At 40.8% G+C, this 22748-nt stretch overlaps 1 protein-coding gene across 1 annotated transcript in view; it reads right to left on the minus strand.

Annotated features, from left to right (window-relative positions):
• Positions 1-4186: 4186 nt before the first annotated feature.
• hhatlb (hedgehog acyltransferase like, b) overlaps positions 4187-22748 on the minus strand; it is a 128350-nt gene continuing 109788 nt past the window's right edge. The window contains exons 11-12 of the mRNA XM_067251825.1: positions 5021-5162; positions 4187-4860 (exon numbers count right to left, since the gene is read on the minus strand). Of these exons, the coding sequence (XP_067107926.1) occupies positions 4634-4860; positions 5021-5162 (369 nt within the window). The 3' untranslated portion in view covers positions 4187-4633. The remainder of the gene's footprint in view (positions 4861-5020; positions 5163-22748) is intronic.

A 22748-nucleotide genomic window follows, 5' to 3' on the forward strand; every position in this document is an offset into this window, starting at 1 on the left:
CACGGGAATATACATTACATTTACATTCATTCATTTAGCAGACGCTTTTATCCAAAGCGACTTCCAAGAGAGAGCTTTACAAAGTGCATAGGTCACTGATCATAACAACAAGATAGCCAAAAAACATCGCGAGTAGCCAAAACATGGCATGCACACATTGTGAACAACCAAAGTAAGTGCCAAAGGGAAGAACCATAAGAGCATGTAGTTAAACAAGTTACAATTAAACAACATGAACCGCTATAAGTGCAAGTGTACCTGTGGGGAAAAAAAAGCAAGCAACAGTAATAAAAACAATATATCACAGCGAGAACAAAAATTTAAAACAGTTACCACTAACCACAAGAGCAACAAGTCTCTAAGCAAGAGTCATTGTGATCCTTGAGGAAACTAACATCGGGTCAAGCGAACCATTCCTAAGTACCGTTGTACTCCCGGAACAAGTGCGTCTTGAGCCTTTTCTTGAAGGTGGAGAGACAGTCAGTATCTCTGATGGAGGTGGGGAGTTGATTCCACCACTGGGGAATATACAGGAATTAACGGGAATTAACAGGAATTAACTGGAAATGTTGGGGTAATTTAACTGTATTTACCTTGTCATAAGCAGACATGCATGCAAACATTTATAATACAACTTTTGTGTGGACATACATACATCCTACTCTCACTGCTGTAAAAAGTTAGTCTACTGTATACAAATAAACTTGGTAATAAAATGAACATGGCTTCAGTTTACCAAGTAATCAATAGGCTAGGTAATGACAAGCAGTGTTGGGAAAGTTCACTTTCAACATGAACTAGTTCAGTTCATAGTTCATAACTCAAGATGTTTAACTAAGTTCACAGCTCCAAAAATGTCTTTCAATATGTTGCCAGCTATAATTGAAATCTCTCTGTCTGCAATACTGCTCTTGGCCTCTACGCAATTCGGCGCTCTCACACTTGCCAGGCATAGGGCTGAAAAGTTCAGACTCAACACTGATGACAAAGACGTTCAAAAACAACAGAACGTTTTACGTTTAGGTTTATGTTTCTCGCAGACAATGTTCCAAACCAGCTGCACTCAGGGTCCAGCTGAGCTAGGCGTGCATAGTCTTGTTCTCAACTACATTGAAGTTCCCTGTTATATGCTTTGGCAAAAAAACTTTGGCACGTTTTTAATTTTTTTTTATTCCCCAAATTCCCGAGCCAAAATTCCCGTGGAAACTTTACGGAAATTTACCGGAACTTTCCGCCCCTTTGCAACCCTAGTGACAACTGCTCAATTATACATTCATTGATTTATTCATTTATTGCTTTTATATGGCTATTTATACCATGAGTAGTCACTGAGTCCAGGGGTCCGTTCTTCGTACGTCGCTTATTACATCCGAGATCAAATGACACATCCAAGATGACATCATCTTGCTAATCATGATCTGGCTAACACCCTTGTTGTTTATGATTAGTATAGCTGGATCGAGTTATGCGTTGGTATAAAAGGGGGTATGTATTGATAGTATAAACCTTGATCAGCAACGCTGCTATTGGCTGCTCACCATTATGGAGGACCAAACCTGCCATATTTACAAATGAATGAATGAATAAATAAATGTCCACATCCATGCATTTAGACAGAAATAAACGAATATATGTATTAATTCATGCACAATTGTCAACCAATAGTTACATATATTTTACATTTATGTATGTATTTATTTTTGTATTCATGTATTTATTCATTTATTGATTGATTTATTCATTTATTCATTCATTTATATATTTATTCATTCATTTATTTATTTATTCATTCATTCATTGTTCCCAATATGATAATGAGAGGAGGCCAGTTGGCGTGGAAACTGACGTTCAGACATTGCAATCAATCTAGAGCCATAGATTTCAATCTAGCTAACGCCTGGGACACACTGGCTGCGAAGCGCCCTGAAGCGCCACAATCTGCTACGAATGGCGTGATGCTGTTCACACTAGACGCGCATTTCTCCACGCCGGTCACCAATCCTTTCACCTTCTCTGAGCTTTACTTTTATACATGTAAAGCTGACATGGTACATAAACATGGCATAGGCTACAGGCTAATTAGGCAACGTGTTGCTCCAACAACCGTTGCAACAGCATCCCAACATAACGTGGCAACGTTTGGCTTTTGTTGCCGTAGTCTTTGTAAAATACGTGCTGTGGGGCATACAACTCCATGTAGGACTAAGCTACATTTCATCTTCGATGATTAACTTTGTGTCGTCAATCTTCACAAATTTCTCTTCTGCTTGATTGGGGGCTATGACAGATTGTCTATCTCGCTCTTACACACAGGACAAAAATGTTGGTTTGACAATCAACAATCAGGATTTTTTATTTTTAAATATTTACATTTTGAGAATTGATCGGATATCGTTTTTAGCGGGGTAAACACATGGTTGGCCGGTCAGCGTAGTGAAGTTGGGTGTTAAGTGATAGCCCACAACTAACGTAGTCCAATCTTTATAACATGTTTGTTTATCCAAATATCATATGGTGAATTAAATCTTTGTTTTCAACGAGGTCGGCCAGCCTGGCCATGTAGGCTATGTTGTCCATAAAAACGATATCCGATACACGTTGTATGCCCCACAGCACGTATTTTACAAAGACTACGGCAACAAAAGCCAAACGTTGCCACGTTATGTTGGGAATGGGATGCTGTTGCGACGGTTGTTGGAGCAACAAGTTGCCTAATTAGCCTGTAGCCTATGCCATGTTTATGTACCATGTCAGCTTTACATGTATAAAAGTAAAGCTCAGAGAAGGTGAAAGGCTTGGTGACCGGCGTGGAGAAATGCGCGTCTAGTGTGAACAGCATCACGCCATTCGTAGCAGATTGTGGCGCTTCAGGGCGCTTCGCAGCCAGTGTGTCCCAGGCGTTAGCTAGATTGAAATCTATGGCTCTAGATTGATTGTAATGTCTGAACGTCAGTTTCCACGCCAACTGGCCTCCTCTCATTATCATATTGGGAACAATGAATGACTGAATAAATAAATGAATAAATATATAAATGAATGAATAAATCAATAAATCAATCAATAAATGAATACAAAAATAAATACATACATAAATGTAAAATATATGTAACTATTGATTGACAATTGTGCATTAATTAATACATATATTCGTTTATTTCTGTCTAAATGCATGGATGTGGACATTTATTTATTCATTCATTCATTTGTAAATATGGCAGGTTTGGTCCTGCATACACCATGGCCAAAAAGAGCACCCCGTTTTTCCGCAACAGAGCCAACAGCAAGAGCTCGCTTGAAGGTTACTCTGAATTTTAAGATTTAATCGGAACGGCAGGGAACACCTTAGTCTGCCAAATCCAGGAGAGAGGGCTGGCAAAAAGTAGCAAACAAATTACATTTATAGTAGTGACTACGGTAGATGTTTTATCGCTTATTAGGCTACAGTAGGCTAGGCCTTTTTGTATGTTCTTATTTTAATAATTACTTTGTTTATCATCTTTAATGTCATATAATTTAATGTGGTTCCTTCAAATTAATTATGTAAATGACACTGTCTCGCTGTGCTAAAGGATCTGTCTATCACGCAATGGGCGATTAATTCGGGTTCATATTAAATTCTGCTTCTTGCACCTTCTGCAACAGGTTGTTGAAGTAAAAATGGAAAAACAATACTGTGACAGACTTCCTGTATCACCTCTGCTTATAAAGCCGCAATGAATCAGAATGGGTTTTTTATTCGCCATGAAAGTTTGCACAGACAAGGAATTTACTTTGGCCGAAAGATACCGACCGAGGCAGCCATTATCGGCGCCTCAAATCTTGTTTACATAAAATAAGCCTGCTCCCAAGCAGGTTTAAGCTAAATGACTTGTTGCTATGACAGCAAGTCCAGAATGAGCTTCGAAGAACCGAACAAGCCAAGATAATGACAAATCGTCAACAATCAAATCCAGCTAACTGAGTTAGCGTCGTATGAAGAACGGGCCCTTGGAAAAACGTGGCACACAAATGGCAACCATTCCCAAGAACAGTTGGTCTGTGTGGGTAAATTATTGAATAGGAAGTATTGGGATGCATTCCAGTAACATAATATATTTTCAAAGTGACACCAAATAGCTCTTAATGACAACAAGGCTGTCATAGTGACGTAAAGACACTCACATTGACTCAAAGAAACATTGGCTTAAAGACAATCTTGGGAAGATGGGTCTATACAATATTTTATTTGATGTTTAGAAAAAGAAAGAAATATTTTCTATAATTTCATTTAGGGGTTGTTTAAATACAAGGACATTGACACACATTAGAATTTAGCTAAATGATTCACAAAATATATGGGAATCAGTTTCAGCAAATTGTATATCTTACACTGTATTTGCACTCAGTTTAAATACATTTGATTCCTACCAAAAGGTTTGAATCTTAGGACATCTTCGGTTTGTGTAAAAGCACCTTTATGTAATGCAGAAACAACACAAACATCACTAATAAACATTGTATAATCTGTATCCATGATAACACTTGTTTGGTGAGCCATGCAAATAAGGGATCTTCACAGTGCACTGTATCAACACCTTGATATACACAATTGATGTAATCAGATTTGGAAACAAGGACTCAAATACAATCTTGCCTACTCTGCTATCTCCTTTCCGGGCTCCATCACTGGCTGGGCTGCTGTGGTTGTGGCTGTGGTTGTTGCTGTAGTGGTAGTGGTAGAAAGGGTAGGAGGAGGTGCTGGGGCAGGAGGAGGGGAGGGATCAGGATCATCAATCAGGGCCTGTTTCCTCTCTCTCTCCTTTATTAGCTGCACCAAGCAGTACGTCAAAAACATCACCAAGATGGTGGTTATGGGGAAACCTGGAGAGATCAGAGCATGTCATTTCAGACTCAACACTGTTGTAAATACTACAGCCTCTAGTTATACTTTATTCACACTGTACAGGTGAGCTTTAGTAACTAATATTTAGTAATTAAATATTCACTTAATGGTCTTCCATTTTGTATAATAACTGATCACCTTTGAGCAGCAATCTCTTGGCCACTAACTTGGCAAAGTCCAGGCTGTTTAGGGCCAAGACATTATACAGCACAATTGTCCAGAAGTTGAATGTGTTGAAGATAGCTCTGATTCGACGAGACATGGCCTCCGACATGGCCATCTGAAAGGGAATTGAAATATTAAGAAAAGCAAGCATCTGTTCGGGTCCCTCCTCAGACCAAAGTCCAAATCCTTCTCCACAAGCTACACTCCTGACTCTACTCTACAAGTCATTCTACAACCTAATCACCAAATTAGATATGCAGAGAAGCATTCAGAATTTCCTAAACTGCACTTTGTCACTGCCATGGCTGTACCCTGGTTATTCTCAGAGCCATAGAAAAACAGAGTTGCGACACGCTTTGATCTCGCCGACACGTGATCACGTGGTTCAAGTAGCTCACTGTAGTTCCAAAAACCCCACTGCCGTCAACCTGTTTGAATGGTTTTCAATGCAGCTGGCTAACGGAAGTCGCTTTCTCAGGCAAATGACAAATGAAACAGGCTCGGTTAAAGAAATCCAAGATTCTGGCTATCTTCAGCAGACTCGTATCTACAAAAAGCAGTCCTCCCTGACTTTTTGGTGTAGAATGGAGTGAAATACAACATTGTGAACACTCACTGCCAGTGAAACACAGAGGAAAAAAGCTAGAGCTTTTTTTCAAGTGGTTCCGGTAGCTTGCTGTAGTTCCAAAAACCCCACTGCTGTCAACCTGTTTGAATGGTTTTCGACGGGACAGACAGCAGCACCATCTCGATTCACAGACATTTTCGGTATATTAACACATAATATCAATTGGTTACTGGTGTGTTGTATCAAGTATATGTCTGATACTTTATTAACATTTATGTATATTACATTAACTTATAATACATAACGCAATATTGTGAAGCAGAGCTTGAAATGGCTATGCAGTGTTTCCCCTACCATTATATTAGGGGGGCGCCCCACCCCCCCGCCCCCCCCTGGAGGGTCAAGTAAAAAAAACATTGCGTTAAGTTCATCGTTCTCATAAAAATGAACGCGTTCTTTTGAACTCGTTCATGCACAACACTGGATATAGGGGTGTAATTTACTTTCTTTGCTTTGGTTCCGTCCAGCCCCTTTCCCCATATTACCGTGTTTGGGTCAAATAAATACCCATTGTGAACGATACAACTGCCTCTGTCTCCCTTCCTCACATCTATGACCCCATACCTTTTTTCTGACTCCACGGGGAGAGCTTACTGGTATCGGGGTTCTGCGTTCCCTCCTCCAAGAGGCGTACGTAACACTGTGTATTGGTCTTATTGTATATTGTGCCCGATCACAAAATAAGTCATTTAAGGTTACCTTTCCTATAAACGAATGAGGACTATATTGTTCCACTTAACCTTTAACCTTCGACTGTTGAAGTAAATGGGACTTGTTAAACGTTTTTTTATTCATCAGCCGACTTACAATTTACCACATTAACAACACTTATATTTGTAGTACTTGATGCAAGTTGAATCTTAACATTATCACCAGCAACTGCTCAATTTAAGACAAGAAAGGAGTTTGGTAAATAGAACAGAATATACAAGGCAACCAATTGCATTCAATAAAACATTTTATTGTACAATATGTCCAGTGTTCTTCCACTCCTTTTGTTTGTAGTTATCTGGTGATCTTCTGGCTATGGTACACGTACTCTCTAGATAGCTACAGTTAAAGTGTTGCTTACGTTAGATCAGTGGTTCTCAATCTGTGGTACACGTACCACAGCACCCTTCTAGTGGTACGTGGAGTATGCATAAAAAACAAAACAAAAAAAGTTGAAGCAATCGTTGAAACATAAACGTTCATGTCCACACACACACACACACTAAACACATAAGCCACAAGGTTTGTAAATGGAATTAAAATTAAACTAGGCTTTAATCTTTCTGTACTTATGTTGTTTTTCGTGTGCAGCCAATAGAGACGTTTAATGCGAGCCTCTTCTTTGGAGCATTAGCTATTATGCTATGATGTTAATAGTCAATAGCTATATAGTTATAACTAGGGATGGGGATCGATACCCGGTTCTGTAAGGACCCCGTTCCAAATTTCTCAAAACCCGAAGATCAATAAGGTCCGAGTTTATCGATACCGCTGTCAAGACTAGGTAATATAATGTAACTTATGTCTCGAGAGATAAGTCAGGTCATTTAAATCAAATCACTGGTGCACAAACATACATCGATTGTCTAATAAAATTACTAAATTAAATTGGATGGCCTGCCAACCGCCTTTAAACTAAAAGAAGAAGAATTTAATTGGCTCACGCCCTACTTCGCTAGTTACATTTCCCATTTTGTTACTAGCTACGATGGCTGAACGTACTAAGCGGTCAAAGGCTTGGCTACATTTTAATAAAGCCAAAAATAAGGACGAAGCAACGTGTAATATATGTTCAAAGATAATTTATTGTAAGGAACACTGTTGCAATGAATAAGCACCAACGTTGTGCATCAGCTAAAGGTAAAATGCAGTACATTTGACTGTCTTCGAGAAGCAACGGTGCCAACTCCAGCTTGCCGTTGCAGCACAACCCTCCTCCTCCACCCAAGGTATGCATGGTGAGCGCAGTCAGCGCACCCCAACTTCGTAGCAAGTATCCATCGTTGACAATAATAAGCCTCAAAAATAAGAGCCAGGGCTCTACAGTGAAACTATTTCACTCTGTCAGGTTGGAATGAAAAGCACAGTCGCAGATGCAGTTCAGAGTTTTTAATAGTTCCGAGTTACATCAATAACTGAACGTGGTCAACAAAGGAATAACATAAAGCAGGATTGTAAGGCACGACCACACACTGGATCAAATCATACTTGAGGCAAAGGCAAACTTAAAGTTCATCGAGACGGTTGGTTTGAGGTTTATCCACAATCGAGGTCAAGGGTCCAGGGTCAAGGTACACAGAGCAGCCAGCACAGTCGAGGTTTCCAGGTAGGGCAAGACAAAAGGGGAGTTCAGAGACAAGCGGGGTTCAATACCGTGAAACAGAGAGTCCAGGTGAGCAGTCCAAATCGTAATCAAAAATCCACAGTCGAGGCAAGCAGGGTCAAGCACAGACAAAGAGTTTCCGTATCGAAAGAGTTTCCAAGTGAAGTAGCGCCCGTAGTACGCAAACCATGAATGAGCACAGACAACCAATTCAGGGTCCCTTTTAAGCATGGTCAATACTTCCTCACAGCTTGGCTGAGCCGGCCTTGCTCCGACTCCTTAGTGCCCTCTGCTGTCCTGGAGGGAACGCTGCGTGTTGAGTCGTGACACTCGCATATGCCCCTGAAATTTGATGCGTGCGCGAACCAGATTTTTGTTTTTACGTGCACAGTCAGTGTGTGAGTAAAGACTAGCCTCCCCCGCCCCCCTGCTGATCATTCAAAACATAGTCACCGAGGGCTGCTTAAGCATCTTGTTAAACAATAACAGGGATGAGATAAGGAAGGGTTGGGTTTGGTTAGCTGGCCATTTAGCTATATCAGGTGCCTTTTGTTGAAACGTGTTAAACTTTTCATAATGTCTTGAACAATGACGGCTTGTCAATGTCACTTTTTGTCAACCAACCAATCACAGTCATTTATACTAGTTACTCATCCAGGTTGTGGATAGTACATCTGTAGTGGACAATTGTAGATTTAGCCAGAGCCAGGATCCATTGTCCCAATATGTGCTCCTTTTATCCAGCCTCCTCCTGAGAGCAAAACGTTCCCCTTGTTCTATTTGACATCTGTTTTACTTAAGTTATTGTTATAAATGTTGTTCAGTAATATTGCTTACATGAAGTGTGGCGTGGGTTGTGTGGGTGCTGCTATATGTTGAACATTTGCCAAATTCATTCATTTAGATGGTGGTTAGCTCAAGCTCACCCCAGAAAAGTATCGATAGTGGTATCGATAAAGACTCAGATCGTTAAGCAGTCTCGAAAATGGTATCGATAAAAATTAACGATACCCATCCCTAGTTATAACTGCTGTGATGATGAGTGGGGGAAGCAAAAATAGTGCCAACTCGTTGCAATCCTGGCTCCAAGGGAATATTAAGAGGAGAAATGATGTGAATGTGTCAAGCAGCACAACACAAAATGAAGTTGCCAACAGTCAAGGCGATCCTAGCGCTAGTGCTAATAGGGCTTGCAGTGTATTGAGCATTGTAATTCAGCACCGGCTAGCAAACGACGCAAAACTGTAAGGAAATAAGAACTCGACTTACATGAATCTTGGATTTACTTGGAGTGGGGCTGAGGATGAACCAAGACCACAGTGTGTTGTGTGTGGAGATGTTCTCAGCAATGAAAGTATGAAGCCATCACATCTCAGACGGCATCTTTCCACTAATCATCCATCACTGAAAGATAAGCCAGTTGACTTTTTTCTCAGAAAACACGATGAGGTAGTGGAGGGATGTTACATCCCTGGACCAGAGAGGTGGCAACACCCCAAAATGGTGGCAATGGCCCACACTACATCTCCCAGAATCCCTCACCAAGTGGACAGGTGTAGATGTCTGAGCCACCTAACTGACTAGAAAAGGGGGGAGGGGAAAGAGCAGGTAGAGAAACCAGAGAGACAAAGGCCACATGGCTGGTTAGTTTGGACCAGAGAGAAGCAGGTGGCATACTAAGCCCTGTTGGGTGAGTGAAGGACGGCTTTGAAGGGGAAAGTTGTTTAACTTTTGTGGATTTTTGTTGGACTGTGGAAGTTTGAAGAAGGAACCTGCCTGAGTTTGTTTTTGGTCTGCTCCTGGAATATTAAGTGCCCTCTTCTTGTGAAACCTGTTTTTGCGTGGTCCTTCCCACCCTGTTGCACTGCCTCACTCTTGCCTGCTCTAGTGAGCTCTTCTCATGACGCTACACAACACTTTAGCACAGCGCTACACCCATTACCAAAGCTCAAGAAGCTTCCTGTCGTTCCAGCCTTTGTATAGCAAAAGCTGGTAAGCCGCACACGATTGGAGAAGAACTATGTTTACCTTTGGCCAAAGAGATGACGGGCATTATGTGTGGGGAGGAAGCTGCGAAACAGTTGAGGTTGGTGCCGCTCTGTAACGACACAGTGTCACGTAGGATACAAGCAATGGCAAATAATGTTAAACACATACTAGTGGTACAAATTAAATGCAGTCCTTACTTTTCCATACAACTTGACGAGACCACCAATGTTGCAGATTTGGCTAATTTGCTTGTATACGTCAGATACGAATATCAAAGCACAACTCATGAGGACTTTCTTTTCTGTCAGTCACTTCAGACAAGAACTACAGCGGAACACATCTTTCAGCTCGTGAATGCCTTTTTCCAAGAGACTGGGCTAGACTGGAAAAAGTGCGTCGGAGTCTGCACAGACGGTGCAAGGGCCATGACAGGTCGCCACAGCGGAGTGGTGGCCCGAATCCCCAAGGTGGCACCTGATGTACAATGGACTCACTGCAGCATTCATCGCGAAGCTCTCACAGTGAAGAAAATGCCCGTAGAATTTAAGGCTGTCTTAGACACAGCTGTAAAAGCTGTACATTTTATCAAAGCCAGACCGATGCATTCTCGCCTATTCAATGTTCTCTGTGATGAGATGGGCAGCGAGCATGTCCAACTTCTGTTGCATACAGAAGTAAGATGGCTCTCAAGAGGGAAGGTGCTGTCCAGGCTTTTCGAATTGCACAGAGAGGTCCAAGTGTTCTTACAGGACAAAAACTTCCCCGCATCTGGGGCCTCATGTTTAAAGGATTGCGCAGCTTTCATACCAGAAGATGGCGTACGGCCAAAACTCGAAAAGTACCTACGCACAGAAATATTCACATGTATAAAACCGGTCGTACGCCAGGTCCTGCGCACCTTTCCTTTATATATCACAATCAACGTGAGATTGACCGCACGTGAACGAGCCACTGACCCCGCCTTGCCTCCTCCCATAAATGAATATGCAGATGGACTATAAATGCGCTCCTGAGGTCATTTCGTTGTCTGAATTACCGTATTTCTTCGAATAAACGCTGCCCTCGAATAAACGCTGCACCAAAAATGAACGTTATTTAATAAACGCTGCGGCGTTTATTCGAAGAAATACGGTGACTGTGAGATGCAAGTTCTGACAACAGAGTGTGTCCTGTTTGCGGCCTATCATCAGGTAGGCTATTAGTGACAAAAGAAAGTCGGCGGAGTGGAAAACTGTCACTATTTGCGCCCGTTCTTGTATTTAACCTGTAGCACTTTGAGATTAAGCTAAATGTGAAGTGTATTACAAATAAAATCACTATTATTATTATAGGGCCATAAATAATGTGGATTCAGAGAACCGGACCATGGCAGACATTTTTACAACTGATATTTCTGTATATTTTATATAAAAATGCATACTTATTATTTATAAAGATTACATAGATTTAAAAGCATTTTTTTTTGCTGCTCATTTACAACTGAAAATACGAGTGAAGTGTAGAATGAAATAGATGTCTTCTAATTTCACCTGCAAGAGGCAGCCTCATCGTTGAATCAAAACAAATAAATTTGGCAGACCGGTGTAAAAATGGACCTAATCTCTATGACTTAAACGTCCTTTTAAGTTTTTCCCTTATCTCACATTCTCATATTGCATTCATTCATGAATAAAGAACCCCCTTTGAAGATTATTGTACGACGTTACCGGCAGTAGAAGATGGAATCGCGATTCAAACAGTACCATCTGCTAACTGAAAATATGCCCCCAAAAACGTAAATAAGCTTGACATTTATTTAGTGGAAAATCGCTTTCATAAAAAGCTCACTGGTAGCGATCATTGTCAGTAACAACGCCAAGTGCGATATAGCCCTGTGTGGGGAAGCTGCCCCGGTAAATTGTACTACTACGGTACAGTACTAGACTGCTGTGTTCGTCTTGGTAGCGATTGCGTTGGTTGAATTTGATTTAACGTTCCGTTGTACGGTTTAGGCTGAAATTAATTATTTTCATGAACAGATTGACAAAGTTTAGGCTGTGGCAATGAAGTTAAGGTTAGTAGTTAGATAGATTTTTTATTTAAGTAAGGGGAGTGCCGAACATGTTCTGTCGCCGTTTGACTTCATACAGCTGTGTAGATGTTTTTGTAGTGTCTCGCGTAGGCTACAGCGTTGCAGATAGCAACACTGGTTTGAAACCACAGGTAATGATAATTTCACCAACAAATCGTTTACTTGTAATGTAATGTCATAATAAATCCTACAACGAAAATGTATTTGAGAGGAATGTTTATTTTAACGATTGAAAACAGATGCATCATAGACCACTGTAGTATGTGTTACCCGGGCAACAGAGGCTAATGTCATGATGCTAATACTTCAGTGACATAGTAGACTACTGTTTCCGAAAGTAGATGCACTTCCTTAATAAAATCAGCTTATATTGTACATTACACGTCACAATTGTGTGTCATATCACAAAGTAAAATTAGTAAATAGTTATCACCCTGGCCTCTTTGCTTGTGGCGTTTCTGCAGCTGCCTTGCAGTAAAGCAGTTAGCTTAGCTATCTCCCAGAAGTTAACGAGCTGCTAAACTAATGTTCTGCTAGAGGTAGTCACGCGAGTTTTCGTGACGTTAGTAGTGTCATTGACTGTGGCTAGCAAGTTAGCCACCGTTAGCTTCACTTTTCGCCACAAAAACTTAATTTCCACTTAAACCATGCATCGGAACGTAAATCTCAATAGAAGCAACTCAATCGCTACCAAGACGAAACTTTTGACACCTAGGTTGTCTATGTAGGCCAAATATTGACTGAGTTTTAGGGGGGCAAAAAGAATAATATATATGTGAGAGAACAAAGGTTGTACCCTTGCCGTAGGCAAAGCACACCCAATAATAATATTATATATGTGAGAGAACAAAGGTTGTGCCCTTGCCGAAGGCAAAGCACACCCAATTACACATGTAAACGGAGTAATCGTATTATTGGCATAAACCGACAATTGCTAGTAATCGGGTTTCTCATGGTCAAGTAAAGGCACTCAGTGACGTAAATAATAGAATAAAACAGTTCCATTAGCAATAGTAGTAAAAGAGATATTAGCAGCACTTTGCAGTCACCTCTTGTAAATTGTATTAGGTTGAAATACTATCAAACTCTGTCTTGTGACTCCACTAATCAGCTAATACCAATCACCTGTGTGAGAGACTGAGTGGTGCGTGTCTGTCGTTGCCACGGTGATGGTGCAGCTATGATTGCTAACGCGCTGAGGGCAGAGAATAACAGAAATGTAGCTAGAATCCACACCTCAAACAAGTTAACCTCGACGCAAAACTATACAGCCAATCCAAAAAATAAGGATATTTTCCGAGACCCAAGACTCTGCCAAAACCAGAGATGTCATTTATATTTCTGTGCGGTCAGAAATACGACTCTACCGGCAGTTTCAAAATCTTGTTCTTTTTGCTTTCTCTGACGATTTTGTCACCAGATTTGCATTGGTCTCTATGGGGCGAGAGTTGGACTTTGTCTCGCTTTCGTGGGGCTCTGAACAAATGTGTATGTCTGTTGGATTCAACAGACAACTGTCTACGACCAGCACAAAATTTGCTATCTATTGATCCAAAAACGAAGCATGAAGAGCGAAAATTGATAATGCTGGAAAACTATAAATAGTTTTTCAACGACATCCGAAGCTCAGGCCTCCACTCTAAGCGTTTCAGTCTGCACTCTAGGGTTTCACGTACACACCCATGTAAATCTCAGAAACGGCTTGAAAAAGTCATGAAACATAATCAGTGATATTGAAAAAAGTTGAATAGATATCAAAAAGCTGAATTATTTAAAAATAGTTTAGTGTTTTGTCAACATTTTAAAGTTTAAATTGTGGCTCTAGCTGAAAGATTGAGGAAGAAGAAGGATTTGGAAGTTGAAGAAGTTTAAAGAAGTTTGAAAGGATTTGAAAGAAAACTCCATTGGAAACCCATGTAAAAAACATTATGAATATTGATTTATATTAATTCAAGCATAAGAGGTACAAAGCTGAAGTCATAGCACCCATGGCCTGAAACTGCAAAAAAAATTGATAGCTGAACGGTTTTAATAGCTGAAGATTTGAAGGCGCTGAAAGGTGCCACGGAAGAAATACAAGATGAATAATAAAAATAATAAGTTGAATAAAGATTCAAAGAACAATACTTGGAATGCTGCTTCAGCATTCCAACAAACTAGATAAAGCTGTTCCTGCGAAACAGCAGTGAGAATGCTGAAAACCTGAATGGGGATAGCCAGGGTTCTTGCAGGTTTCAGCAAGTCAAATTTAAGACCTTTTTAACCCTTGTGTTATCTTCGGGTCATTCTGACCCATCAGTCATTGTGACCCACCATCGTATTGCGACAACTTTACCGCATACAAAAACAAAGTGAAGCATTTTCTTTTAACCGTTCGGCTGTCTCAGACCCCCCACATTGCGACGGTTAAAAGAAAATTATTTTTATTTGTTTTTGTATTGGGTAAAATTGGGTAAACACAACGATGGTTCATTATGAACCTTTGGGTCATTTGACCCGAAGGCAGCACAAGGGTTAAGAAATTTTAAGACCATAAAGATTGAAATTTAAGACCTACACGACGCATTACCCCCAAAAATATTCAAATCAAAGAAATTCTAAAAAAAAACATTTTATTTCAATGAATGCATTGAAAAAGCATAAATGTAATTTACAGATAAAACAATCACATTAGTAATTTTTGACAATTTTTTTGGAAAAGTTTGCAGCGAGCCTTGTACCTGGAGCTGGGTATACCGCTTGTAACCAACAGCGGAAATCGCTGTGATCTAGCCATGTCTCGTTGAAAGTACACTTTCCCATTTTCCACACGTAGCCGAACTTTAACAAACTCTGAGGAAGCGCAGACGTATTTCGCGGGCAGGTGTTTATAACAGGATTTGTAGTTTTATCACTGTGTACATACCAACACCAATATCCCCCAGAAATAACTACAACACAGCGAACCAACGTTCTGAGGGCAGCGTTCTACTGGTTTCGTTTGTAGAGCTCCGCTTTGTAGGCTGCGACTCAATACTTTTTTGCTACTTTGTCGTAACTTTCTGCTGCCAGCGGTTCTGGAAATGAACGAGGGTAAAACCTTTTTTAGACCTGACTAAATGAAATTTAACCTTTTGCTGCCTAAGCCAACATTCCAAACATTCCATATGCTGTTGAAATATGATATTCATATTAATATGCAAATTTTATGAATTTTCATATTAAATCATACACCTTAACTGTTGACACCATATTGAAGAACAGAACTAGGGGATTTTTATGATGTGAATAAATATATGATTACTTAAGGCAAATCATATTTTATCAAGGTGATTTCAGGCAGCCATTTTTTACAAAAACTTCTCCATCCACCATACCTCATCAGACAACTTCATTTTTAACCACTTTAATTACAAGATGGAGGAAAACTTTGAGCAGGTGGAATATCCACACATCTGTGGGCAATGTGGAACAGAAGACAGATTAGAAATATCATATTTTGATTAAAAGTTATGACCATTCTAGTGACTACATGAAACACGTGGAAACATGGGGGAAACCTACATTTCTCTGCCCCAAAAGTAGCTAGCGCTATGGCTGGATACTCCTCTCGATAACTAAAAAACGTTGGAGTTTCTTCCACAATCGACCGAATTGGCCAAACAAGGCATGTACATTTAGCTTACAGTGTATATAATCTAGCTAGTTAATGTTGTTTTTCTAAGTTTTTTAGAAATCTGCTCAAATCGAGGCTAAACAGTGCTACTAACGTCATTACTGCCTGTCCTGCCGGACACGGCAGAACGCGAGTTTTTTTCTGGAAAAAACTCGCATCACTCCCACAAACAAATTCTTCGTATGTAAAAAGTTTAGACTTTTAATTGACAATATTGACAACACATATTAATAAACTTGTCTTTACTCAGAATATCGTCTCAGATTTCAATTCGAAGCTGTAAATCTAACACTGTAGGCAATCTCCCATGGTCTCCGCTCTGGCTCCGCCTCGAAAAACAATGGCTGCCGTTGCAGACGATACATTTATTTCCCCCTCCCAGTAACCCCTTAACCAATGATATGTACTTTGAGCTTAACTTGTCATGAGTATCTGGCAGTTTTCAGAAATAAAATCGGTGATTGGACGGCAAAGATATTAAGGCGGGTCTTATGGGTCTTTTTTGACCCATATTTGAATGGGCCGGCTAGATAGGGTTAAGACCTCGGATGAAAATATGGCAGTTTTTAAGACGTTTTAAGGCCTTAAATTTCAAGTTCCGAATTTTAGACTTTTTAAGACCCCGCGGGAACCCTGGATAGCTGACCATGCTAAAAATATGAAAATAGTGAAAATTTTGTAGAAAGTTATAAGCTGACGCTTCAAAGCACCCTAAAGGTATTTTTGAAAGGGGCAGGAGCTGGACGAAGGCATAAAACTACAGAAAAGAGAAGAACAATGCAAAAAGAGAAATAATTCAGAAGAATTTGAAAATGTAGTAGAAAGTCATTTGCTCAGGTTTCAAAAGGTCTGAAATGTATTTTAGAGAGGACCTGGAGCTAACTGATTAAAATGCTGAAAACAAAGTTGAACTATTGTGGGTAGTAAATAAGATCATGCTACATCTAACCAGCGGATCATCTTGCAAGTGTGTCAAAGTGGTATTTTTACAGACTGTATTAACACCGTAGGCGTGAATAGTGCATGCATCGTGATTGTCGTCCATCTGTAGCCGAAGCTAAGCTAGAGAGAGGATGCAATGGGAGACTTTCTACAGTAAGCCATATCTACTGCTTCAAATTGAAAACGGAGACCATCTTTTGATTAAAGACAAGTTCCTTAACCTCTGTTGTCAATATCGCCAATAAAAAGTAAATACTCTTCAGTTACGAAGCATTTGTTTGTAGCTAGATAACGAGTATTATGTCTGGAAAAACGTAGCTAGCTATGTGACCTGGGGCCCGTTCTCCGTACGTCGCTTATTACATCCGAGATCAAATGACACATCCAAGATGACATCATCTTGCTTATCATGATCTGGCTAATTCGGTTCTTCGAACACACTTGTTGTTTAAGATTAGTATAGCTGGATTGAGTTATACGTTGGTCTAAAAGGGGGTATGTATCGATAGTAGAAACCTTGATCAGCAACGCTGCTATTGGCTGCTCACATAAGTCTATGGCTGCTCACCGTGGCCAAAATGAGCGCCCTGTTTTTTCCGCAACAGAGCAACAGCTTGCTCGAAGGTTACTCCGAATTTGAAGATTTTATCAGAACGCCAGGGAACACCTCAAAGTCTGCAAAATCCAAGAAGGAGGGCTGGCAAAAAGTATCAGACCAAATTAAATGTAGAGGAGTGACGCGTTTTATCGCTTATTACAGTAAGCTATAGGCCTATGTTTTTTTAATTTTCATACTTTCATATTTTCATTTATCATCTTTAATGTCATATGATGTGGTTTCAACAAATGTATTATGTAAATGACACCCTCACAAAAAAACGATAGGCTATCCTCTCAAAAAGTATAGGCTAGAATATTGCGCTGTGCTTAACCCTCGTGCTGCCTTCGGGTCACATGACCCAAAGGTTCATAACGAACCATTGTTGTGTTTACCCAATTTTACCCAATACAAAAACAAATAAAAATAATTTTCTTTTAACCATTCCAATGTGGGGGGTCTGAGACAGCCCGACAGATAAAAGAAAATGCTTCACTTTGTTTTTGTATGAGGTAAATTTGTCTCAATACGACGGTGGGTCACAATGACTGATGGGTCAGAATGACCCGAAGAGAACACAAGGGTTAAGGAGCCTCACGCAATTAATTTGGTTTTAAGGTTAAATTCTGCTAATTATTCTTGCACCTTCTGCAACAGGTTCCTGTTGTAAAAACGGACAAGACATGTCTGTGACAGACTTCCTGTATCACCTCTGCTTGTAAAGCCTCAATCTAATCGTGTTTACATAAAATAAACCTGCTCCCGAGCAGGTTTAAACTTACGGACCTGTTGCTATGACAGCAAGTCCAGGATGAGCTTCGAAGAACCGAACAATCCAAGATAATGACAAATCGTCAACAATCAAATCCAGCTAACTGAGTTAGCGACGTACGGAGAACGGGCCCCTGGTTTCGCCGTATGATGACAGTCGTAGTGTCACTAGAATGGCCATAACAAAAGATCATATTTCAAATCTGTCTGCTGTTCTACATTGCCCACACAATTATATATATATATATATTTATCAACTCTAACATGGCCTGTATCTTGTATCGAAAGTGCTCGAAAATTAGCTTGTCTAATGTATGGTGGACTGAGAACATATTTTTTGTCAAAGCAGAGCAAGCGGATGTCATGGGAGAATTCCTACTGTGTTAGATTTACTGCTTCAAATTGAAAACGGAGAAGATATTTAGAGTAAAGACAATTTACTTAACATCTGTGTTCAATATCATCAATTAAAAGTAAAAACTTTCCAGTTACGAAGCGTTTGTTCGTAAGATTAACGCCAGCTGCAGCAAACACTTACCCCAGCCCCGGTTTGGCTGTTCGTGACGGTCAGCTATGACAGTCTTGAGCCTCGATTTTTGCAGATTTCTGTGAAACTTGCTAAAATAAAAACGATCAGGCTAGATTATGTACACTTTAAGCTCAATGTACATACCTTGTTTGGCCAATTTGGTCGATTGTGGAAAAGAAGTCTAACCGTTTTTAGTTATGGAGAGCCATCGCGCTAGCTCGATGGCTCTCTAGATTATATAGCTCGAATAACAGAAATGTAGCTTGAATCCACACCTCAAACAAGTTAACCTAGACGCAAAAGTATACGTCCAATCCAAAAAATAAGGATATTTTCCGAGACCCAAGACTCTGCCGAAACCAGTGATATCCTTTATATGTCTGTGCGGTCAGAAATATGTCTCTACCGGCACAAGGCCGGATTAACCATTAGGGCAACTGGGCACTTGCCCAGGGGCACATGACATCTAAGGGGCCCTGGACAATGTCAACTAAAATGTTATATCACTTTATGAACGCAGTCCTAACTTTCCTTAATGTGAGTACTTTATTGCAACTTGTTCAATCAAAATACAATGTTAAATCACGTCAAAAACAGTGTTTGTGTAGTCTACCAAGGGGGGGCACCAAAAATTTGCCAACTGAAAAATCATCATAGTTATAATACTTATAATGCCATTATTATTGTAGTATATAAATATTAGTCACGTATATTACAAAAAAGGAAGAACAAGAGATATAGCCTATTTAAATGCTCAAAAAAAGTTACGATGGTGCCCCCCCCCCCAAAAAAAACAAACAAATACACACTCAACTTCCCAAGCTCGCTGTGGGTGCCCTTCCCTATCTCAGTGGCCTGACGAACTTTGACAGCAGGCTAGGTCAACTTTTCTAAAATTGGCTTAAAAAGATAACAGGAGTCAGGGGAAGAAAGAAAGAGACTGCGAGATGGTGCCCGTGCATCACTTTCAGGTAAGCCCATGTTTAATCATTATTAAATACGGGAAATGTGCTGCTAATTTAATGGTTAGCCTATGCATACACCTCAAACTAGCTGACGTTATTGCTAATGTTAGCTTACAAGTAACTGACGCCAGCTAGCTGTTACTTTACATTCTATGATGCTTTTATATTCGATTTATCAAATAGTTTTAAAATGAGTAAGGTGGAGAGCTCCTTGGCTAAACCAGGCTAAGAAACGCAAGGTAGCTACGTAGGGCTGAAAAATTGAGACAAAAAGACATCACCTTCTCTAGACAAGATTTTACCAATTGAAAAACGGCTTGTAAAAAGTTTATTTTACTCAAAAAACTATTTTGCGCTCAAAGAAAGGCCCCGCAGAATCCCACTCCCCTACGCGTGAACACGCACTGCCTTCCTAGCGTATTGCTAGTTGTAGTTTGACGAACCAAGGCGATTTTTACAAGCCTAGGTTGGCGATTTTTAAAAGCCTGGGTTCCCTCGTCTTAGGCTTTGAGGAAACTGTCATTAGGCTATTTAATTCATGTTTCATCAAAATATCAGTTATGTTGTGCTGCACTTTAGAGCCTATACGAGTAGTATGTCGTGCTACTCGTAAAATCCGAATGATTGTCTCAAGAAAATAGACGTACTTTGGAGCTGCACTTGAAAAACGATGTTGATGTCGATGTTGTGCTACACTGTCCTATTATCGGAATGAGGGTAATATGTGAATTATGTTGTAGTTGCGACTGCTGTTGTCACTGTCTGGTAAAAGCGAGCATCGTTCTTTGAATTCATTTGTACGAATCACTTTTAGTAGAACCATTCACTTCTGATTCTTGATTACGTTGTACTTGCTGTTATAGGTATACTTACTAAATGCACTATATGCCAATTCATTGGCATATAATCGTCTGGTAAATGAGTATAGCTACATTATTTACAAATGTAGGCTATATAAAAAGGCCCCTCCTCACAGGTCCCTCCTACCAGAAATCTACTTCTATTTCCCTCTCAGTAAACTACTTGCCACACAACTGTTTTGTGTTTACAATCATATCCATTTTATAGATCCTGCTTCCCACTGCCTAGTTTGTGTCTTCTAACTTGCAATGTACAGTGCTTGGTTTTAGTAGCCTTCCCTTTGTGAATGGCTAGTGAAAAACATCTAATAACTGATGACATTTTGATTGGTTCCATCACAATTATTTTAAACAAAAAACTAATAATGATATATTTAACAAAAGGTAGAAAAAAAGAAAGAAAGTGATCATTTAAATAAGAGTTTTAACAAGTTTGAGGCTTGATCATGAAAACAGGTCAGGGATGTTTACGGCAGGCAGCATTTTTGGTAAACATTAAGATTAATTTGTGGAATGATAATAAATGATCAAACATTAGGAATGGCAAAAACTGTCACTGTCACTTATAATAACATTACCACTTATACAAAGAAATACCAATGCTTCATTATAAATTGTGTCTAGTAGTGAAAACAGTATTGTATTCAATACCAGTTGACAAGCTATTACCCAGTTAGTGTCGCCATCCAGATTGTCCACATCCCCGCATAGTTGGGGTGTGTCAGATCCTATAGCCCCAAGATATGGGGAGGGGGGGGTGGATTTCGGCAGGTATGAAAAACAGTGTTGCCAAAATCCTACTCCCCTTCTAACTTTTACATTTATGCAATTAGTATCAAAAGCTTTTTATGGCACACTCTACAGGTCATGAGGAGCCACCAAAATAATTTGGGGGGGTGTCAGATCTTATAGTCCCAAGATATGAGGGGGGGAGGATTTCGTTAGGTAGGATGTTATCCACCATCATCCCTGTGCCCAAAAAGCCAAGACCAACAGGACACAATGACTACAGAATCGTCGCCGTGACCTCTGTGGTAATGAAGTATTTTGAACGCCTGGTGCTGGCACACCTCAAATCCATCACAGACCCCCTCCTGGACCCCCTGCAGTTTGCCTACAGAGCCAACAGGTCTGTGGACGACGCAGTTAACATGGCCCTCCACTTCACCCTACAGCACCTGGACTCCCCAGCATCCTACGCCAGGATCCTGTTTGTGGACTTCAGCTCTGCCTTCAACACCATCATCCCCGCCCTGCTTCAGGACAATCTCTCCCAGCTGAACGTGCCTGATTCCACCTGCAGGTGGATCACAGACTTCCTGTCTGAAAGGAAGCAGTGTGTTAAGCTGGGAACACGTCTCTGACTCCCGGTCCATCAGCACCAGATCTCCTCAGGGCTGCGTCCTTTCCCCTCTGCTCTTCTCCTGGTGAGGGAGTCGGGCTAGTAATCTGAAGGTTGCCAGTTCGATTCCCAGCCGTGCAAAATGACGTTGTGTCCTTGGGCAAGGCACTTCACCCTACTTGCTTCGGGGAGAATGTCCCTGTACTTACTGTAAGTCGCTCTGGATAAGAGCGTCTGCTAAATGACTAAATGTAAATGTACACCAACAGCTGCACTTCCAGTCATCCATCCGTCAAACTCGAAGTTGGTGGACGACACCACCCTCATTGGGCTCATCTCTGACGGGGACGAGTCTGATTACAGCTGGGAAGCTGACAACCTGGTGACCTGGTGCAGCCAGAACAACTTAGAGCTCAATGCTCTTAAGACAGTGGAGATGGTTGTGGACTTCAGGAAGAATACAGCCCCATTCACCCCCATCACCCTGTGCGACTCCCCAGTCAACACTGTGGAGTCCTTCTGCTTCCTGGGCACTATCCTCTCCCAGGACCTCAAGTGGGAACTGAACATCAGCTCCCTCACCAAGAAAGCACAACAGAGGATGTACTTCCTACGGCAGCTGAAGAAATTCAACCTGCCAAAGACAATGATGGTGCACTTCTACACAGCCATCATTGAGTCCATCCTCACCTCCTCCATCACCATCTGGTACGCTGCTGCCAAGGACAAGAGCAGACTGCAGTGTATCATCCGCACTGCTGAGAAGGTGATCGGCTGCAATCTGCCTACCCTCAAAGACCTGCACACCTAGAGGACCCTGAGGCGAGCAAGGAAGATTGTGATCTGTTTCAGCCACTCCCCTCCGGCAGAAGCCTGCAGTCCATCAGGACCAATACCACACGCCACAAAAACAGTTTCTTCCCATCCGCTGTTGGCCTCTTCAACAAGGGGCTCACACTGACTTAAATGACTTCAATCACAATCTGCACAATGACACCTTGCCACATTGCAATTTGCACTATATTACACTATTTATA

This window comes from Osmerus mordax, chromosome 15 (genome assembly GCF_038355195.1).
Source record: "Osmerus mordax isolate fOsmMor3 chromosome 15, fOsmMor3.pri, whole genome shotgun sequence".
Taxonomy (NCBI): domain Eukaryota; kingdom Metazoa; phylum Chordata; class Actinopteri; order Osmeriformes; family Osmeridae; genus Osmerus; species Osmerus mordax.